Source organism: Passer montanus, unplaced genomic scaffold, assembly GCF_014805655.1.
Source record: "Passer montanus isolate IOZ18808 unplaced genomic scaffold, ASM1480565v1 scaffold4, whole genome shotgun sequence".
Lineage (NCBI taxonomy): Eukaryota > Metazoa > Chordata > Aves > Passeriformes > Passeridae > Passer > Passer montanus.
Genome location: NW_024368818.1, coordinates 5,041,395 through 5,058,647, shown reverse-complemented (window position 1 = coordinate 5,058,647; position 17,253 = coordinate 5,041,395). Strand labels below are relative to the sequence as shown.

Here is a 17,253-nt window from a genome sequence, read left to right as displayed (position 1 = left end):
CCTGTACAGAACAGGAAGAACAGAATACTAGTTCTACATGCTAAATCCAAAAATGACTTTTTGCCGAAGCTCTATTTGGCAGAACAGAGTTTCTCTCACTTAAAGAACTGCAAATACTTGTTCAAAGTGAGAGAAATACTTTATTCCCCAGTCTCAAAACCTGAAATCAATCAGCATTCCCAAATCAGGGTAGAATCTTTGCCAAACAGGTTCAATAAAAAGAAGACAAGCCATGATGAAGAGACTGATAGAATCCTGGAATGCAATGAGGAATTTAAAGGAAAAAAAATAGCAACCAAAACTCCACCCCACTTGTACAAACTGAATCTTGTTAATTCAGCATAACACTGGTGACAAGGTCATCAATTTGATATTACACACATTACTACAACACTCCACAGATACCATTCAATTCAATTGAAAGACACTACAATTAGTAACCAATGGACAGATCTTCCCCTTCAAAATATCCTGATATTGGCATGGGAGGCACATGTTTTACTCCCGATATTTATAAAAGCCTCTGGAGAAAATTAAGCATAAGAACTTCCCCACTTCACATTTGTAGTTGTACAGCTGATAGCATGTTACTGGCAGTATGCAGCCTGTAAAAAATCCGAAAACATGATTTTTTCTTAAAAATAGCTGTCCAAACAAACCATGTCTAGAAATCTTCACCCAGAAAAGGCACCCTTTGCTCAAAGGAAAGTTTGCTTGAGGGAAAGAAAAAAACCCCCACAAAAGTGACATGTGTGTAACATTCCACAGTTCATCTAGAACTGCTGCAGCCCACTCTAAATTACAATGTCAGTGGCTGTTTATGCTCTAAGGAAGTACAGTAAGTACAGTACAGCCCATTCAGGTTGTTGGAATGCCACTGATCATACACTCAATTGCATCTATTCATTAGAAACATTCAGTCCACAACAGCAGCTGCTTTTACCACCACACCCCAAACACCACGCAGTTGCCCCAGGTGATTCCAGTGGTTTACCAGCCCACAGGACAGATGCCCCACACTCTTGTCCCCCTACAGTGACTGCAAGTTACACTTCCAAGCCTAAGGACTTTTATTTACTAAAGAATGGCATATTAGGTGTGCTTTTGGCTTAAAGCTTTTACAAAGAAAAAGGTCTGATCTTTTGCAGTCATGCTCTGTGAGTTTCAAAACTATTTAGGCTGCACTAATTATTTTTGACTGAAACTCACTAAATAATTACTGTTGAAAAGATGACTTAAGCAAACAACAGACAAGTTGCTCCATTTGTTTCAGAAAAACAATGACTAATTATGTGTGTTATTTTGTGTTATGGTTTTTATCTCTTAAAAACAAGAAAATATGTAATCATGGTTTCTTTCAGGCAAACAGTGAACTCCCCATTAAGTTTAGCGGATCAGATTTCACTATAAAATAAAAAACTCCTCAATGGCTGAAAAATAAATCTTTCTGGAAGAAAACAGATCATTTAAAAGAATACTGGCAACTTCCTAACCAATTTAAAGAAATAAAAAAGTGTTTTCCTATGTAACACCTATGATGACTGCAAATGAAAGACGTGAAAATTTGATATTTACTTCATGAATTACACTGCATTTCATATACTTGTTAAGTTGACCTATTGGTTTATAATGAACCTCCTGGCTGTGTGAGAATTTATAGAGCAAGAGTAAAGTAATAAAATGTTATGTTTCCTTTTTATTTAATAAAAGCATTTTCAATTTCATCTTAAAACTTAAGAGTCACTTTAGACAGAACAGGGAACTACAAACCCCAACAAGCAACATCTCTTGTAGGATGTCAAATGGTTGCTGTTAAAATCTATCCATGTTACAGATATGTGCAGCTAGTAAGGGTATTAAATAGAAGTATCTTTTTTCCAGTCTCTAAAATTCTTTTCCTTTTCAATTGTCACTATTTCCCTTCACCCTTCCAAAAGCCCTTAGTGTGGCTTAATAAACAGACTGAAGAAGAATCCTGATCCTTGCATGGTGTCCAGCACAACATTTCCCACAAGGTTAGTGTTACTTTTCTGTGCTCCATCCAGGACACCAAAAGGCCTTAGTCCAAACCCAGCTGGAAAATGGAGTTCCAATAAGATGAAACAGAGTGTTATAGCCCTCTACTCCTTCTTGACAGCTACCTAGAATGCTCATGAATAGAGCTTCTTATGACAAACTGCCACACGCTTCAGGATGCTTGCAGCACCTGAACAGCTGATTTGTGTACCATGAAGCAGGATCAGGAGGGGTAAGATTTTGTATTCTGCAGGCTTGCTCTAGTGGAAGGCTCAAGTAGAACATCAGCTGTTCATGGACTGAAATCCTTAACCACAAAACAGCTTCTCATGGCTTTTTAAAGGGGAAGGTTGGGTGTGGGCTTCAATGCCCATTTACCAACCTCACACAAGCATTGGGTTCAGAGGTAAATAAAAACATCCCCAAAGTAACTGAAGCTGCCTTCACTTCTCTGTTAAATCAGAGATCTGTTGCTGCCCACAGGACTACAGAAGATGTCCGTGTGGTAGGCATTCAAAGGCTTTGATTCACAAGCAGGGACAGGGCAGCTTGGGATCACTGATTTAAAACACATCATGATACGAAACAGTTCAGCATCTGATTCAAAACAGCTCAGGCACCAGGGGGAAAAGAAGAATCCAGAGGCAGTAATCAGGTCTGTCACCCTATGCCATCTCCAAGGTCAGATACCATTCACATCATCTCAAGAAGCTCCACTCACTCACAATCCCCCAGGACAGTGAATCTTCATGTGGTCTGGACTCATCCTGGGAAGCTCAGTACTTTTATTCACAGGATTCCAGTCTTGAAACCTTTATTTGGACTCCAGCCAAATGTGACTCTGGTTAAGCTTAGACCTGAGTGCCAAACACACCTAAAGAATAGGCCCAGTAATGCCATTGCCAGGCAACAAGTCACAGCTATGGAGAAACAACAAATGGGAGGATGGAAGGATCATGGTCAATGAGGAGTGGCAAAAAAAAGCTCAACCAAAAATGCGAGCAAAATTTAAGGAGCAAAAATCTCCACATCAGAGTCAGAACTGGGTTCAATGCTCTAGAAGCAGCAATACCACTGTATGAACACTGAAGTCAAAATAGCAGAATATATTAAAAAAATTACACATATACTTCATTACATTGCTTTGAATACCAAGACATTTTAACAGGTGTTCAGGTATTTCTGTTTTATACATTTGCTTAGCATTACTGTGCTGTGCTCAAAGTATTTTCCAAGATTTCAGTCCAACAAGCCAAATTCTATGTGTGAACGATCTGTCCCTGTAACCTACCAAATGTGCATTTCCAATCCAGAATCCAGCTGTGCTCATTTAACCTTGGCTCATATGCACAGGGAATGTTCCCATCCTAAACAGCTAGGGAAATTTAAAGGCTAGAGTTCTAAAAAACACTGTTTTCATGGCCTACTAAAGATGAGAGAAAATCCTTAGTTCCCCCAGTTAAATAATTCAGTACAGCATCTTGGTTCACTGGACTAGGAAGTGTTTAGTTGTTCTGCAGCACTTCTTATTAGATATGCAATCTACTCCAGCTCTGATTATCTTGTGTAGCATAAACTCTTTGGCATAGAAACAGCACTAATTAATATTTATATAGCTCCAGGGAAATGCATACTGTTACACTGTTTATAATACTGCTTGATGTTAGTTTTGTTATACGGAATCAGAATATAGTCTAGGGCAGTAAAAACACCCACATTCTGCCATCAGTGAATGGGGGCTAAGTTTTGAAAGCAAGGAGATGCCACTAAAAGCACTTTGGTTTTAAATCTCTTCAATTTGTATCAAGGACTATAAATGGAAATGTTTCAGCTTGTCAACAACTGCTATTCAATCACATGGGAATAAAGGGTTCCTACAACACTCAGAATCTGAACCCAAACCAGCATTTTTTCTCTAAAAAACAAAATTTTGAAGTACTCCTGGACAGAGGTGAAAGTTGACACCAACACGGGAAGCACAAGCAAGATGAATACAGCTCAAAACAGAAAGACTGTTCTGCACCATGTAAAAGGTCTTGGAATTAAGAATATTAAATTCAATCAATCTTCAAGCATCAATCCCAGGATGACAAAAATAAAAAGCATCTCTGCACCAAGTCTCTGATCTGAGCAGTGCTACCACCTCTTAACAGAAGCAGAGAAAGTGAAGAAGAAAAGGTGTGGACAGAATCACTGCAGTCAGCTGAACATCCATCCAAGCCCTCCTGCTTCTGGCTAACAGCAAGTGAGATTCTTCAAATACCAGATATTGTGTCTATCATTTCTTACAGTTTTTTTCTGTCAGTGAGCTGGGCTTAGACAAAATTCCACCCTATTACTCACAACTAAGGCTTGTTACTAAGCATTGCAGGGAAAATGAAAAAAAAACCAAAAAAAGACTGTCTTTAACATAAATGAACCCCACACTAGTCACATCTGTCCCCTGTAAGTCCATCTACTCTGCTGCTCATACAGCAATACGACTGCCAGAAGAATCTGCGTTTCCATGATTTTGACACCCACCATCAAAATCCTTCCTTCAGCCCAGAGTATGAACTTGTTTTGGCAGCAGTGCCAATCCCCCCTCCCACCTCATACGTACCTGATCACAACCTGCATTCACCAGCTCCTGGAGCATCTGCCTGTTGACTTCCACGGCTGCTGTGGTGCTTGACTCATTTGCAAAGGGCAGCAGAGAATATCTGATTTCTCGCAGAGCTTTCTGATATGGTCCAAACTTGGGAGTTTGTCTCATCTGCTGCTGCCTTGCAGCATCCTTCCCTATTAAAATCTTAGGGTCCAGAGAAGTTTCACTGCCTGCTCCAATTGGCAGTCCCTGACCTGAAGATTTGGATGGCTGCTTTAAACCTTCTCGAATCTCTTGCAACCTTTGTCTGCTGTTTCCAGAATACGTCGTAGCAGGAAAAGTCTTTGGCCTCATTGTTGATCCAGTTTTCTCTGAGCATAAATACAGCTTTATTTTTTGTTTCTTTTAAAATATTTCAAAAAAGTGTCACTTGATGGTATCAATTTCTTGTAAACATAATCCTTCACAGAGAAGAAAAGGCAAAATTCTCAAGAGATTTCTGCCAATGTTTTACTTCAGCTCATAATCTTCACATTTCCTACGGAAAATGATAATCTGTGGAATCATCATTTTGCAGACTGACAGTGACTGAAACAAAAGAAAATAGAAAATACGTTCAATTAAGTAGATATTGTAAATGCCTCTGAAGGGACAGCATGACAATTAATCAAGTGAAAATGAATCAGTTTAACCTCTTGAGCAGTCACAGTTGGATACCCTTTAATGATTTTCACTTTATCTGTTTCCAGCAGGATTCTAGAACATTTTCTCAACATAACCAATAAATTTTTCTTGTAAGTTTAATATTCAAAATAAAACTCCTAAAAACCAAGGTTTAAAAAAATTAATTTAAGAATTTTACAGTACCTAATGGTGGCAAATTTCCTACCCAATTGCATAACCAAATTCTGGACAAGCCTATCCTATTTCATAAATAGGGAAGAGTACGCTTATGAAATGTTTTTCCCCCACTTAAGATTTTGTTTGTTTTACACTAGCTGAGCACAGTTTCAGAAGTTTATGAAAAAGATTTATAATGGAAATATTGATGACCCTAACCATAGCAACTTCTAGTATTTCAATAACAAAGTGAGTAACAGAAAGACAAGACATTTTGCCTTTCCACATGAATAACTTAGCAAAGTCCGAAGGTAACAGTTCTCACCAGAACTGGAAGAAAGAGGGGAAGAAAAAACAGGAGAGAGGAAAGGGTATATTGATAATTCATTAGCTGTGCCTTATAGGGAAGAAAGGGAAAAGATGGGAAAATGGAGCTACACAGCAAGAGCAGAAGATGAAGAACCATCTCATACAGCATCCCAACACAGAAAAAGAAGACTTGGAGACAGCTTTATGTTCTCTGCTGCATGTCAGCAGCAGAGAACACCTATGCTGCACAGCTGAGCAACTGTAAAACCTGTGATCTCCATGCAGCAGAGGCTACAACAAGAATCCTACCTTAACTAAATCTTTATGCACCACCACAACACAATCATGAAATAATGGTGCATTTGGAACAGGATTAAAAGACAGACAGCCTAATCAGAAATGCAACCTCGCTATTGAAGCTGGTTATGCAAGCTGGCTTCTTCTGCTGCCATTTGCACTCGCAAAGGGACTCCTGAAGGGTGCTCCAGCCACCTTGCTGGTAAGGGAAGAATTCTATTCAGTTGTTTCCAAATTGCAAACATAGAGGACAGTGTGTTTCTCACCGGCACCCAGAAGACAATTGGATTTTTTTTTAAAGGTGCTTCGCTTTTGATTATAGGACATTTATCATTGAAAAGGATTTCTCTTGGAAGTACTGTTCTTTATTTTCCCATGCTCATACTAAAAACTCTTTTTGTTGTGATAGGTGTAGCATTTCCCCAAAAAACAATAATTTCCATGCATTTACCATCACTTCTCACTGCCAAGCAAACAGCTTACTGCTGTGAAGCCCAAGAGAATGAGGACACATTCACCTCTGAAGCCCACCACACCTTCCTCATCAGGATAGAGTCCACTTCATGCTTTCCTCCACCAAGGTCTGAAATGCAACAGTGCAGTCAGATGCCCGACTCTCCCATGATGTTTCACCAGACTGAAATGCAGCAACACAGATTTATCACTTGAATTAACCCAAGTCAACCTTTTTTTCTTAGGATTTAAATGTTCCATTAAAAAACACCTATAATGTGTCTGAGATCTTGAGCTACTCCATTCGGTGCTCTCCATGAACACCCTGCAAAGCTAACTCACAGAGAAGTGACAGCAACATTTGCCAATTGTTTTAAGGGAAGTGCTAAAGCTGTTCAGCCAGATTTTGATGTTTCCACAAACCAGCTATTGGTCAGTAACAGATCAAGCTTTCATTGTCCCAAGTGAAGACAAAAGCAACTGCAGGATCTCAAAAAGAGGTTTTTTTCTACTTGAACAGAATATAGCAAAAGATAATACACAGGCTTGGTAAAAAATAAAACACAATAGTATTGCAGCTTTCTTTGGATTACATCATAACTAGCTAGCGCTTAGAACGTACAGAGCAATTAATTGGTCGATAATTTTCTTTCTTTTCCTGACAGCAGCAGGCACCATATGGCTTGGTTTAGGCATCTGGGTTGTTCTTCCTTTTCAGTCCTGTGCCAATCCTCAGGCCTGGGACTCGCTGGGAAAGCTTGCAAGCCCCCCACCTTTTTGCAGCAAAAGACTGCTTTCCCACTTACACACATGCTTCACATAAAGAACTGCTGTGACCTTTAGCCTCAGCTCGAGTCTAATAATGCTGGGTCAAGCCAGCTGGCAACTTCCTCAGCTTACATTTACAACACTGCTTAAACCAGAAAGAAATGTTGCTCGTTTAGACAGTGTGGATGAGAGCAGCAACAGCAGTAAGTATTGCAGCTAACTGCAAACCTGTTTCATATTTTGCAGGGGTTTTTTTAAACTAAATATGTAAGATAAGCAAAAAAATGGAACACTAAATATTATAGATGATTTACAAGGAAAGACAAGCTGCTGGCTTTTTTTATATCTTCCTGTGATTTGCATTTTTCAGAAAAAAAACCCATAAAATGGTTGTATGCTTTAAAAGGTATGTAGTGTGTCTCGTTCTGTCTAAGCACTTCTAACTGTACATCTGGATTTGGATAATTTCAAATCCTTCTAATCTGCACCCTGCCTGCAGCATGGATGTAACAACAGCCCTCCTGCCATCAGAAGAAATTATTTTTGATTTGTTAGCCATTCTGACTAAACAGTCCTAAGCTCTCTTCCAAAATATTACATGTTCTGTACTAATTAGAAGCTTGTCCATTATCCTGAAGGATAATGGACACTTCAAGCAGGTGCAGCATAACTTTAATTACATCAAGTTAAACAATTTCTGACTGATTATTTTGTTTCATTTGAGAAATACCAATAGCTGCTCTAGCAGCAACCAAACAACCGATTGATCAATGACACACTGAAATTATATGATACCAATAGCTGCTCTAGCAGCAACCAAACAACCAATCAATGACACACTGAAATTATATGATATCTGTTTTCCTGGCAGCACTATCTATTCACTCTCCTGTTTCTTCATTCACCAACAGGCTGCATGTGCTAGTGGCTCTGTGGAGCTGGGACACAGGCAAGAAACTAAAGCTCACCCAAGCTGGTGAGCTGTTTCCCTGTAACTGTGCAGGCACTGGAGTGAGCTGAACTTGAAATGTCTGCAGTATAGGAAGGAGTAAAGTTTTAAGAAACTGTTACAACTTCCTTCCTTCTCTGAATTTACAGGTATCGTTTGGGGGCTTTTTTTAGAACACCAATTCAAGGAAGCAGCGACTGTTCACTTCGCATTGGAGGTCTATAAGGGGGGGAAGCGCTTCAGGAATTTTATTAAGGGCACATTGTGGAAGTGAAGAAAAGTGCAATGGGGATTTTCCCTAAAACGATTCCGCCTCTCCTGCTAACAGAACTGTCCAGAAGTGACTCTGTGCCCGTGTCCCAGTGCCAGGGCTGTGGGAAACATCTCACCTTCCCCCTCCACAGCAGCCCGGCAGCGACTGACCGCAAAGCCCGGACACTCCACACGAGCCCTTTTTGCGTCATTTGCGCGAGTGCCTTTCCCGAGGAAAGGGCTATTTCAACACGCACACGGCTGGCAGCGGGGAGGGTGCCGAGCCGCTGGGTTTTGGCAGTGACCTTCAGCCGCCGGGGAGCAGCGGGGCCCCCGCCGCAGCCTCGGGACCCCGCGGGCCCTGCGTGCCCCCGGCCGGCGCCCCGGGGCCCTCGCTCCCCGCCACACCGGCCCGCAGGGTCCGCTCCCACCGCCGGCACTCCCGTCTCCCCCGACTCCTTCGTGGGCAGAAGGCTCCCAAAATAAACTCCGGCCATTTATTAGCAGCTCCGGCCAGCTGGGGCAGAGGCCTCGGGCAGGCGGACCCCCGCCCCGCTCCGCCGGAGCTGCGCTGCGCTGTCACACGAGTGTCCGGAAAATGTCGGAGGGTGCGGGCAGGGCGCCCAGGCTGCCCCCACGAGGGGACTCGCACACGGGACGCTCGCTCCCTCTTCGAGGACCGACCCGGCTCCGCTCGCCCGCGCCCCCCGCTTCCCCACAGGACTCTCCCTTCCGCGCCGAGCAGTTCTGGGGGATGGGGAGCGCTCCCACCCGGAGCTGAGGGGAACCCGCGCCCCCCGCACCCGCTCCGCTCACCTCCCCGGGGCGCCCGGCGCCGCCGCTCGCCCTCCGCGGGTCGGCAGGCGCGGCTCAGCAGCGGCGGCGGCGCGGGCCGCTCTCCATCTTCCCCCTTGGCCGTCCCGGGCGCCGAGTGCGGGGCGCAGTCGGGACATTCGCTACATTGTTGGCATTCCATTCGCGCCACGTGACCCCGCGGCGCCCGCGTCATTCCACTCCCCTCCCGGCGCATTCCAGCGGGGGGAGGGGCTTCCAGGGCGGGAAGGGCCGGGAAGGGCCGGCGCGCCCTCAGGGACCGCGGCGGCGCGGCCGGCGGCCCTCTCGGGGCGCCCGTCCGTAGGTTTACAGGCAGTAAGAAGTGACACTTTCCCCCTCACGAAACCCGCTCCGCGTCACAGCAACTCCTCGCTGCGTCCTGGCGGGACAAGGGTGGCACTGCTTCCACTTGTTGAGGCGAAATGGGCCGGGGTAGAATCATGGAATAGCTTGGTTAGGAAGGGACCTTAAAAGGCCATCTAGTTTCAGCCCCCTGCCCATGGAGGGCACCTTCCACTAAAGCAGGTTGCTTAGAGCCCCATCCAACATCCTCGGACGCTTCCAGGGATGAGGCATCCGCACCTTCTCTGGGAAAGAGGTGGTTTGGAAGTGCTCTTCCACTCACCACATACTACAAACTCATTTAGATTGAAAGGTCTGTGCTGATAGCCATTATTCCTACCAGTATCCATTCCATGCTGGACTAACCAGGCGCACAAAGTGGCAGCATTACCAATGCGTACGTGGGGTTTTCTTTTAGTTTCTGGTTTGCTTTGGGTTTGGGATTTTGGGGGTTTTTTTGAGGGGGGTTACTTGTTTCTCATGTTGTTTCATAACAGTGAGGAGACGAGGGAGCTATGAGGTACCAGAGGACAGACAGGGAATTCACATCTGGAACAAAAATGCAGAACAAAGCTGCAAAGAATATTTGGATGCAAAGTTCATATTTGACCTTATTACGCATGGCGGTACATGGAACCAGATTCATAGACTCACTAAGAATGGAAAAGATCTCTGAAATCATCGAGTCCAACCATTAACCCAGCACCAATGTGTTCCCCACTAATTACATCCCCAAATGCCACATCCTTGTACCTTTTGAACACTTCCAGGAGTAGTAACCTCATCACTTCCCTGGACAGCCTGTTCCAATGCCCAAGCACCCTTTCAGAGAAGATCTTTTTCCTAAGATGCAATCTAAACCTCCCCTGGCACTGCTTGAGGACATTTCCCCTTGTCCTGCTCCTTGTTACCTGGGAGAAGAGACAGGGCCCCACCTCACTAAACCTCCTTTCATGTAGTTTTAGAGAGTGATAATGTCCACTTATGAACCTGTTTTTCATGAAAGCAGGAATAATATCATTTTAGATATCTCTCTGGTTTTTAATAAAGGCAATTCACAATGAGACAGTCCACTTATGAACCTGTTTTTCATGAAAGCAGGAATAATATCATTTTAGATATCTGTCTTTTTTAATAAAGACAATTCACAATGAGACGTAATCTCCACTCTCCCAAATACAATAATGGTCAGATCTGGGAGGCTGGCTCTGACCCCTCAGCATGACAGATAGGCATGCTAGTCATAACCAGAGGGTATTCATACAGAGTAAAGTCCATAAGAAAATAAACTTTTTTATATATAGGCATGTATCTTTAGATCATTAACGTGGAAGAAGCCTGCAGTCCTGAAATTCTTCAAAATTGTTAAAATCCTGTTGCACAGCTGAGAGGTGCTCATTGTGGGGTTGCTCTGTTGGGCAGGGAAAATGTCAGTCTTGCAAACTGTTAAGACACGTTTAATCATGCGACGAGCCCAGTGCCTTCCACTGGACTGCAAGCACGTATAAAGAGAAGTCTGTGCATAACTGTCTTTCCAGGATGGGAGCTATATTTACAGCCTTTTCCAAGCCAGGGAGATTATTTTTGTAAGTAATATACTCATGGGCAGTCCTATCTCAGAATATTTCTCTGAGCTTGTTTATTGTAATTTTTTTTTTTCAATGTCTTCCATGCAAAACTGTCAATAGTGCCTATACATGAATAATGCTTATAAAAAAATAGTGCTTATAAAAATACTGATTTGGGAGGAGAATAGAGTGCTGCATTTCATGAGAAAAATGCAGCCTGGTGCATAGAAATTGTTTAGCCTCTCATCTGAAGGCAGTCAGTTACTGTATATAAATTGCTGTCAGAATTTCAATAGTGTCATTGACTGGAATATATTGTAGGGCAGGGTCAGGGGGAAAGGAGGAAGCCTCCCACTCTGGAAAGCTAAAGATAAGGAAATCCATTAGGTTCAGACCAGATTCCAGTGTTGGCAGAATATTGCAGGAAAATGTGGGTCATTTTGCAATCTTCAAATACCTGCAAAACTGAAGTAAATTTTAAATTATATGACAGATGCAGCATGGCTTCATTTTCTGAATTACTGCTGTGCTTATCCGATGAAGCATAGCAACGTGATTGCCCAAACCAGACATTGCTCAATGGCTTGAGACCTTTTCCCAACAAAGTTCAGGCTGGTTTAAAGGAACAGCATCAAGATAAAAATTGCTTACTCTGTGCTATAATACTCTTTTGTAAGATTTGCTTGTTAACTGCTTTCTTAAATCCAAGTAAAACAGATCTTTTAATTTACTTTTCCCCTTTGGAATTGTTTGTTTTCCTCTTGCATTCTGATCCATTGGGAAGGAGACTCAACTGCACTACTTTGCTTCCTGGTTCCAGCCAGCTGCGCTTTCTGAATTTCATGCATTTGCACAGAGTTCCTGGGATAGAATTCCCATTGCAGAGCAGCAAGCACAGGTGAGATGGGTTGCACCCATCATCTAGAAGGTGCCCATATCCACAAATGTGGCACTGTTTCTGCCTTTACCCTTTTAGAAACTCAAACTAATGGAAATCATGTTCCTCAGAAATACTAGGGAAATTGAAGTCAGCTAGTTTGATACAACAACTTGGTTAAAACATGATTTGATCTTTGTAAGGTTTTTGGAGATCACCGTGAAATAATCTCTTTGGAAATTACTGTCAAGTCTTTCTGCCCAGCTATCTTCTCCCCAGTAAGGCACTTCCAGAAGGAAAGATGCTCCATAAGAAGAACAATACAATCTGGGCTGTGCGGAGCAGCAAGTCTGTTCCCAGACTAGACTATGAGATGATAATCGACCATGAGTAAGGGCCATTGTGTTTATTCATGACTCTGCCTCAGTGAGTGGTGCTGCTGGGTCTATGGTTATTACAGCACTCACCTGCTGACTTGCCTGAGCAGCTGTCTTGCCGTGTGGCCAAGTGGGAAGGACCACAGATCCACTATTTCACATTCTTTCTCCTTCCACCCACCTGAAACAACGAGGGAGGTGGGAGCTCTACACAGCTCCATCCTGACATCTGATACTGTGTGTTGCCTCATCCCCTCCTTGTACTCTTGTTTCACTGTTTGCTGGGGCACTGTGTCTCTTTCTAAACTATTGTATTTGGAACCAATTACCAAATCATGGTGCTAAAAATACTCCTAACAACCAAGTAATTAGGATGTGGGTGGATGAACTTTTTCTTTACACAGTACTAATTGCCAATAAAAGCTTGAACCTGTTCAGAAAACTTGATAATATTCCTAAAGCAGGAATATTATCAGCAATGCCTAGTTCTCTGCTAGCTTTTTCACAAAGAGGGGCACACACATGTGAAACAATAGTGAACATGTAAACACATGTGTGTATGAGCACACATACACAAGGAATTTGCTGACATCCTGTTTAGAATAACAGTGACATGTTTAGAACAAACCAGTGTGACGTAACATGAATGATGTGCAAGGAAAAAAGACTTTACAACGTCACTGAAATATTCTTGTTTCAACACATTGATTTCCTTTGCAGAGTGATACTGGGGAATCATTCTTCTCAAACCACCAACACAAAACCAGTTTGAAACAGCAGATCTGGGTTCTCCAGCATAGTAGAGACAATACAACCTATATGTGAATATAATATACATGTTTAACCCTGATGCAAAATTGCATTTCTGGTGGTCAAAGTTAGGCTCAGTGCTTCAATAATTGAGCAGGTGAAAAAAATAAACTATAACCAAATTCTAGGTATGGTTTAGCTATGCTTCTTTTTTTCCTCTTAAGAGTATGCTTATGGGATGTATCATAGCACTCTTTTGTAGTGGCAAAAATGCAGTGAACGTCTGACCTGGTATTTCAGAAATTCATTTTATTTCAGCACAAAGTAGCGAAATAGGACAAATCTAACTGGGAAACTGTCTCAGCTTGCACACAGATTGGTTAACTGGGTAAGGCATTCTGGATGCTCAGACTGCCTTTACAGCACTCACATGTTCAAAAGGTTCAAAACTCAGAATTTCACAAGGACCCACGTTCCTATGTACTCTGCTCCCAGCCCCAGACTTTGTATCAATTATTGACTGCAGCTGGAGCCCAGCAGAGCCCAAGAGGACTGGAGGAATGTCGGGACTTTGTGTGGAATTTCACCAGTGTGAGCCAGTTTGCGCTCCATTTGGAACTGAATTGCTGAAGTGTTCACGTCCCTGCAATCAGCGTGATGGCATCACTTTGTTCAGATGCAATGCACATGGCTTTTGAACACCACAGCCACCCAATCCGGAAATTTTAGACGTTTTTAGGCTGTGCCCTTCTGATCCTGGAGAAAAAGAGAAGGGTAATGCAGGACATGTGAAGCTCTGGTAACAGGTCTGGGCATCAAGAAACCATCAATTTAGCCTGCAATTATCTTTTCATCGAAGGTCTGGCACAGCAGCATCTCCCAGCATAACAATACCCCCACCACAGCTTTGTCCTTCCTGCCACATGCTCTGAATGATTCACACTCCGGACAGAAGGAAAAGGTGTGGGAGGAACACATGCGTATTCAAAGCCCTTGGCTTGCTGCAGAAAATGAGGGACTGGTGAGGGCAAGGGTAGTTTCCCAAAATGTCTGTGTGGGGGGAAAAAAAAATGAGGGAGTTGTGAGGAACTGCTATCCTGAGGGAACAAAAGAAGCACTTTTGAATTCCCAGAGCAACTGGTACGGAGGTAAGGATTTGGGACTAGGATGCTCCTAAGGGAGCACAGCATGCGAAGGCAGCACCAGAGCACATGGGGAGGAATGAGCCACATGCGTAGCCTGTGGAGTGCTCCGTGCCCCATGCACACACATACACCCACCCACCAATGAAAGGGCACTTTGAAACCTTAAGGGACCATCCAAAGCTTCAGAAGGCTAGTACACCACCGAAATATTTCATGGTGATCTGGGTGAGGGCATGGTAGAGCCAAAGACAACATAGATCAGTATTGCTGGCTGGGGGTTTATTTTAAAGATTCCCACAATCAGCTTTTTTCCACTCCTTGTCCCTTTTGGGACTGACAGCAAGATGTTTCACTTCTCCACCTGAACTTCCCTGCCTGTAAGGAGAGAGGGGTAATTCCCATGCTTTGGAAAGGCTAAGAAATCTCTGGATAAATAGCTCTTTCTGTGACCTATCATGTTAAATTGATGTCTCAAAAAAGCCCAGCATCAGAATTCAGCATTAATGTACAGGAAAGCTGTGTTCATTTCTCTGATAATTTACTGTACCTGTTTAGAAGGCCTGATATTAAAGCTCTGTGCAGCTTTATCCATGAGTAATTCATACACAGGGAAAGATCCAAGCCTTGTTTAAAGATCTGATCCCATTAGATAAGGCCCTGGAATTAGACAGAAATTACTCATGTGACAGACTGCAATTTACTCATATGAAGCCAAAAATAGCATTTAACAAAAGTTAACTGAAAATGGGTATTTTCAGTTAGTTACTTGCTTGCAATTAATGCCTGATCATTAAAGCTAAATGTCACATTCCCCAAAAGCACCTTCTAGGAAGGCACCTTCTTGACGCCTCACAGGAGAAATCTGATGGATAATTGTCAAGAGGGAGACAAAATGTAGCAGTCACAGCAGGGCAGGCATACATCTCACATTCTCAGGGCTAGTTAGGAACCCATGTCCATTTGCTTACAAACCAGACTGAGTCACAGGCATTTTACCACAATTACTCCTAGTCCTTCCCAGAGCTAAAAACCAAAACCATTTCAGGAAGCCTTAAGGTGTACAATTCTTAGAAACTTATCAAGATCCTTCTTGTCCTAAGGAAGGATAAATAGGTATGGCTAGAGAGAATAAATACCTTAACAAAGGAGTTCAGCAGCGAGGGCTAGCAGTCCAGTGCACCTCACAAACATAGAAATGGTTCTCCCAGCTAAAGGCTTGAATGGAGTCACGAGTTAACACATTTAAATAGGCTGCCTTATCAAAAGCCTTACAAGTACAAGTGGTACTTCAGAAAAGGACAAGGAAGTGCCAGATTAGATATCAATTGAACACATTTTGGGTTCCCAGCATAATGTGTGGTTTGGACTACATGTGGATCTCAGAGGAAACTATTCCTCTTCTGAGATGCTGTTGGATCTGACAGTCAGAGGAAAAGGAGGGAATATAACTGCAAGATTATTAAAAAAACACAAACTAGTGACCATGGTAATGAGCCTCGGATCAGATCTTCCCTCTTCTGAGATGCTGTTGGATCTGACAGAGTCAAAGAAGGGAAATGTAACTGCAAGTGACCATGGTAATGAGCCTTGGATCAGATCTTTGAACAAGACTTGGATCTTTCCCTGTAAGCCTTGTTATTATGACTAAGTCAGCTCTAAATGGAAAAAAATAACAGCAATGAATTTCAACTGACTAAATGTTGAGAGAAACTGGACATGGAACAGGGTAAAGGAAGAAATGGAATAGAAAAAGCAGCAGTGGCATATGTTAAGAAGCACTATTAATGTGCATTCAAAGACAAAATAATAGTACAGATGGGTAAGGAAGTACATGGATAAGGAAGACACACTGCAGAAGAAGAGAACTAGACAGATTGCAGACTGATAGCAGTAATGCACAAGGAAAAAGAGTGAGTCGATATAAAACATGGAAGTCAAACTGTAAGAGATTGAACTATGTGCACTCAAATACTCCAGAAACACCGATTAAGACTTCGGTGGAAACAGAGGTAGAGGTAGATGTCAGCTATAGAAGTAGAAAAAAAACTTCTACTTCTATTTTTAAAAAGTCTGCTTTTGCATCAAAGAAGGAGAGAAGTAGGTGACAGAAGTAACTATAAATTTAATTAAAAAACCAGAAATAAGACCGTGCTGATGCAAGGCAATAACATGTGTGGAACAGCTATTTAACGAGAACATTCCAGAGAGCCATAGGGAAAATATCAGTTAATCTTGCTATATGTGATGGTGCACCAGAAGGCTGCAATTGCTACCAAAAAACCCAAAACACATAATAAGGGACACCTCTTCAGAGCAGAGATTACATCTCTGCAGATAAGATGGACAGAGGAGTACAAGAGAGAAGCAAAGCCAGGCTCCATGAACATTCACAAGGAAAACAGCAATTCAGTGGCAAAGCCAGGACCAGAATCCTCATCTACCAAACAACTATCAACAACTAGATCATAGCCTCACTAAAAAAGAAACAAAATTACAAAAGGATGCAAAACACAAAAAGTCAGAGGGAATGTCCAATTTCTAAGTTCCAGGCTATTGCCCAGATACAAAGCTCTAAGGCAAACCTGTAAGACTTAGGTCTTGCCCTAGTTACTCTGCAGAAATTCGGATCCTCACTGCTTAGCCTCTCTTCGACACAGTAATTTTCCAGTGGTGCTGTAAGCCTGTTGCTTCATCTCATTTTCCTAAGTAAACTGGCTTTTCACAGTGACTGTGCCAATGGAGCTGGCCTTACCTCGGCACACCTGCCACATCTGCATGACAGCGTGGAGCTGCCCAGGGGTTGCCGCTGGCTCACGGCATCTCCTGGGCTCAGCACAGCGGGGTTGCAGAGCTCTCCTGTTCAGGGTCTGCCCTCAGCAGTGGCAGGCT

General features: G+C 42.9%; 1 protein-coding gene and 1 long non-coding RNA gene across 4 annotated transcripts in view; both read right to left on the bottom strand.

The window, feature by feature from the left end:
• Positions 1-9,445, bottom strand: part of LATS2 (large tumor suppressor kinase 2) — a 47,667-nt gene extending 38,222 nt beyond the window's left edge. The window contains exons 1-3 of one of the 3 annotated variants that reach the window (XM_039718308.1): positions 9,288-9,439; positions 6,501-6,686; positions 4,619-5,191 (exon numbers count right to left, since the gene is read on the bottom strand). In XM_039718308.1, coding sequence (XP_039574242.1) covers positions 4,619-4,957 — 339 coding nt within the window. In that variant the 5' untranslated portion in view covers positions 4,958-5,191; positions 6,501-6,686; positions 9,288-9,439. Of the gene's footprint in view, positions 1-4,618; positions 5,192-6,500; positions 6,687-9,287 lie in introns of all 3 variants that reach the window. The other 2 variants (XM_039718309.1, XM_039718307.1) reach the window with 2 other exon arrangements.
• A 4,097-nt stretch (positions 9,446-13,542) lies between these two features.
• LOC120506772 lies at positions 13,543-15,570 on the bottom strand. The gene is made up of 3 exons (XR_005628590.1): positions 15,501-15,570; positions 14,912-15,021; positions 13,543-13,975 (listed from the first exon to the last, which is right to left on the bottom strand). It is a non-coding gene; the product is annotated as an uncharacterized LOC120506772 (long non-coding RNA).
• Between the last annotated feature and the right edge of the window lie 1,683 nt (positions 15,571-17,253).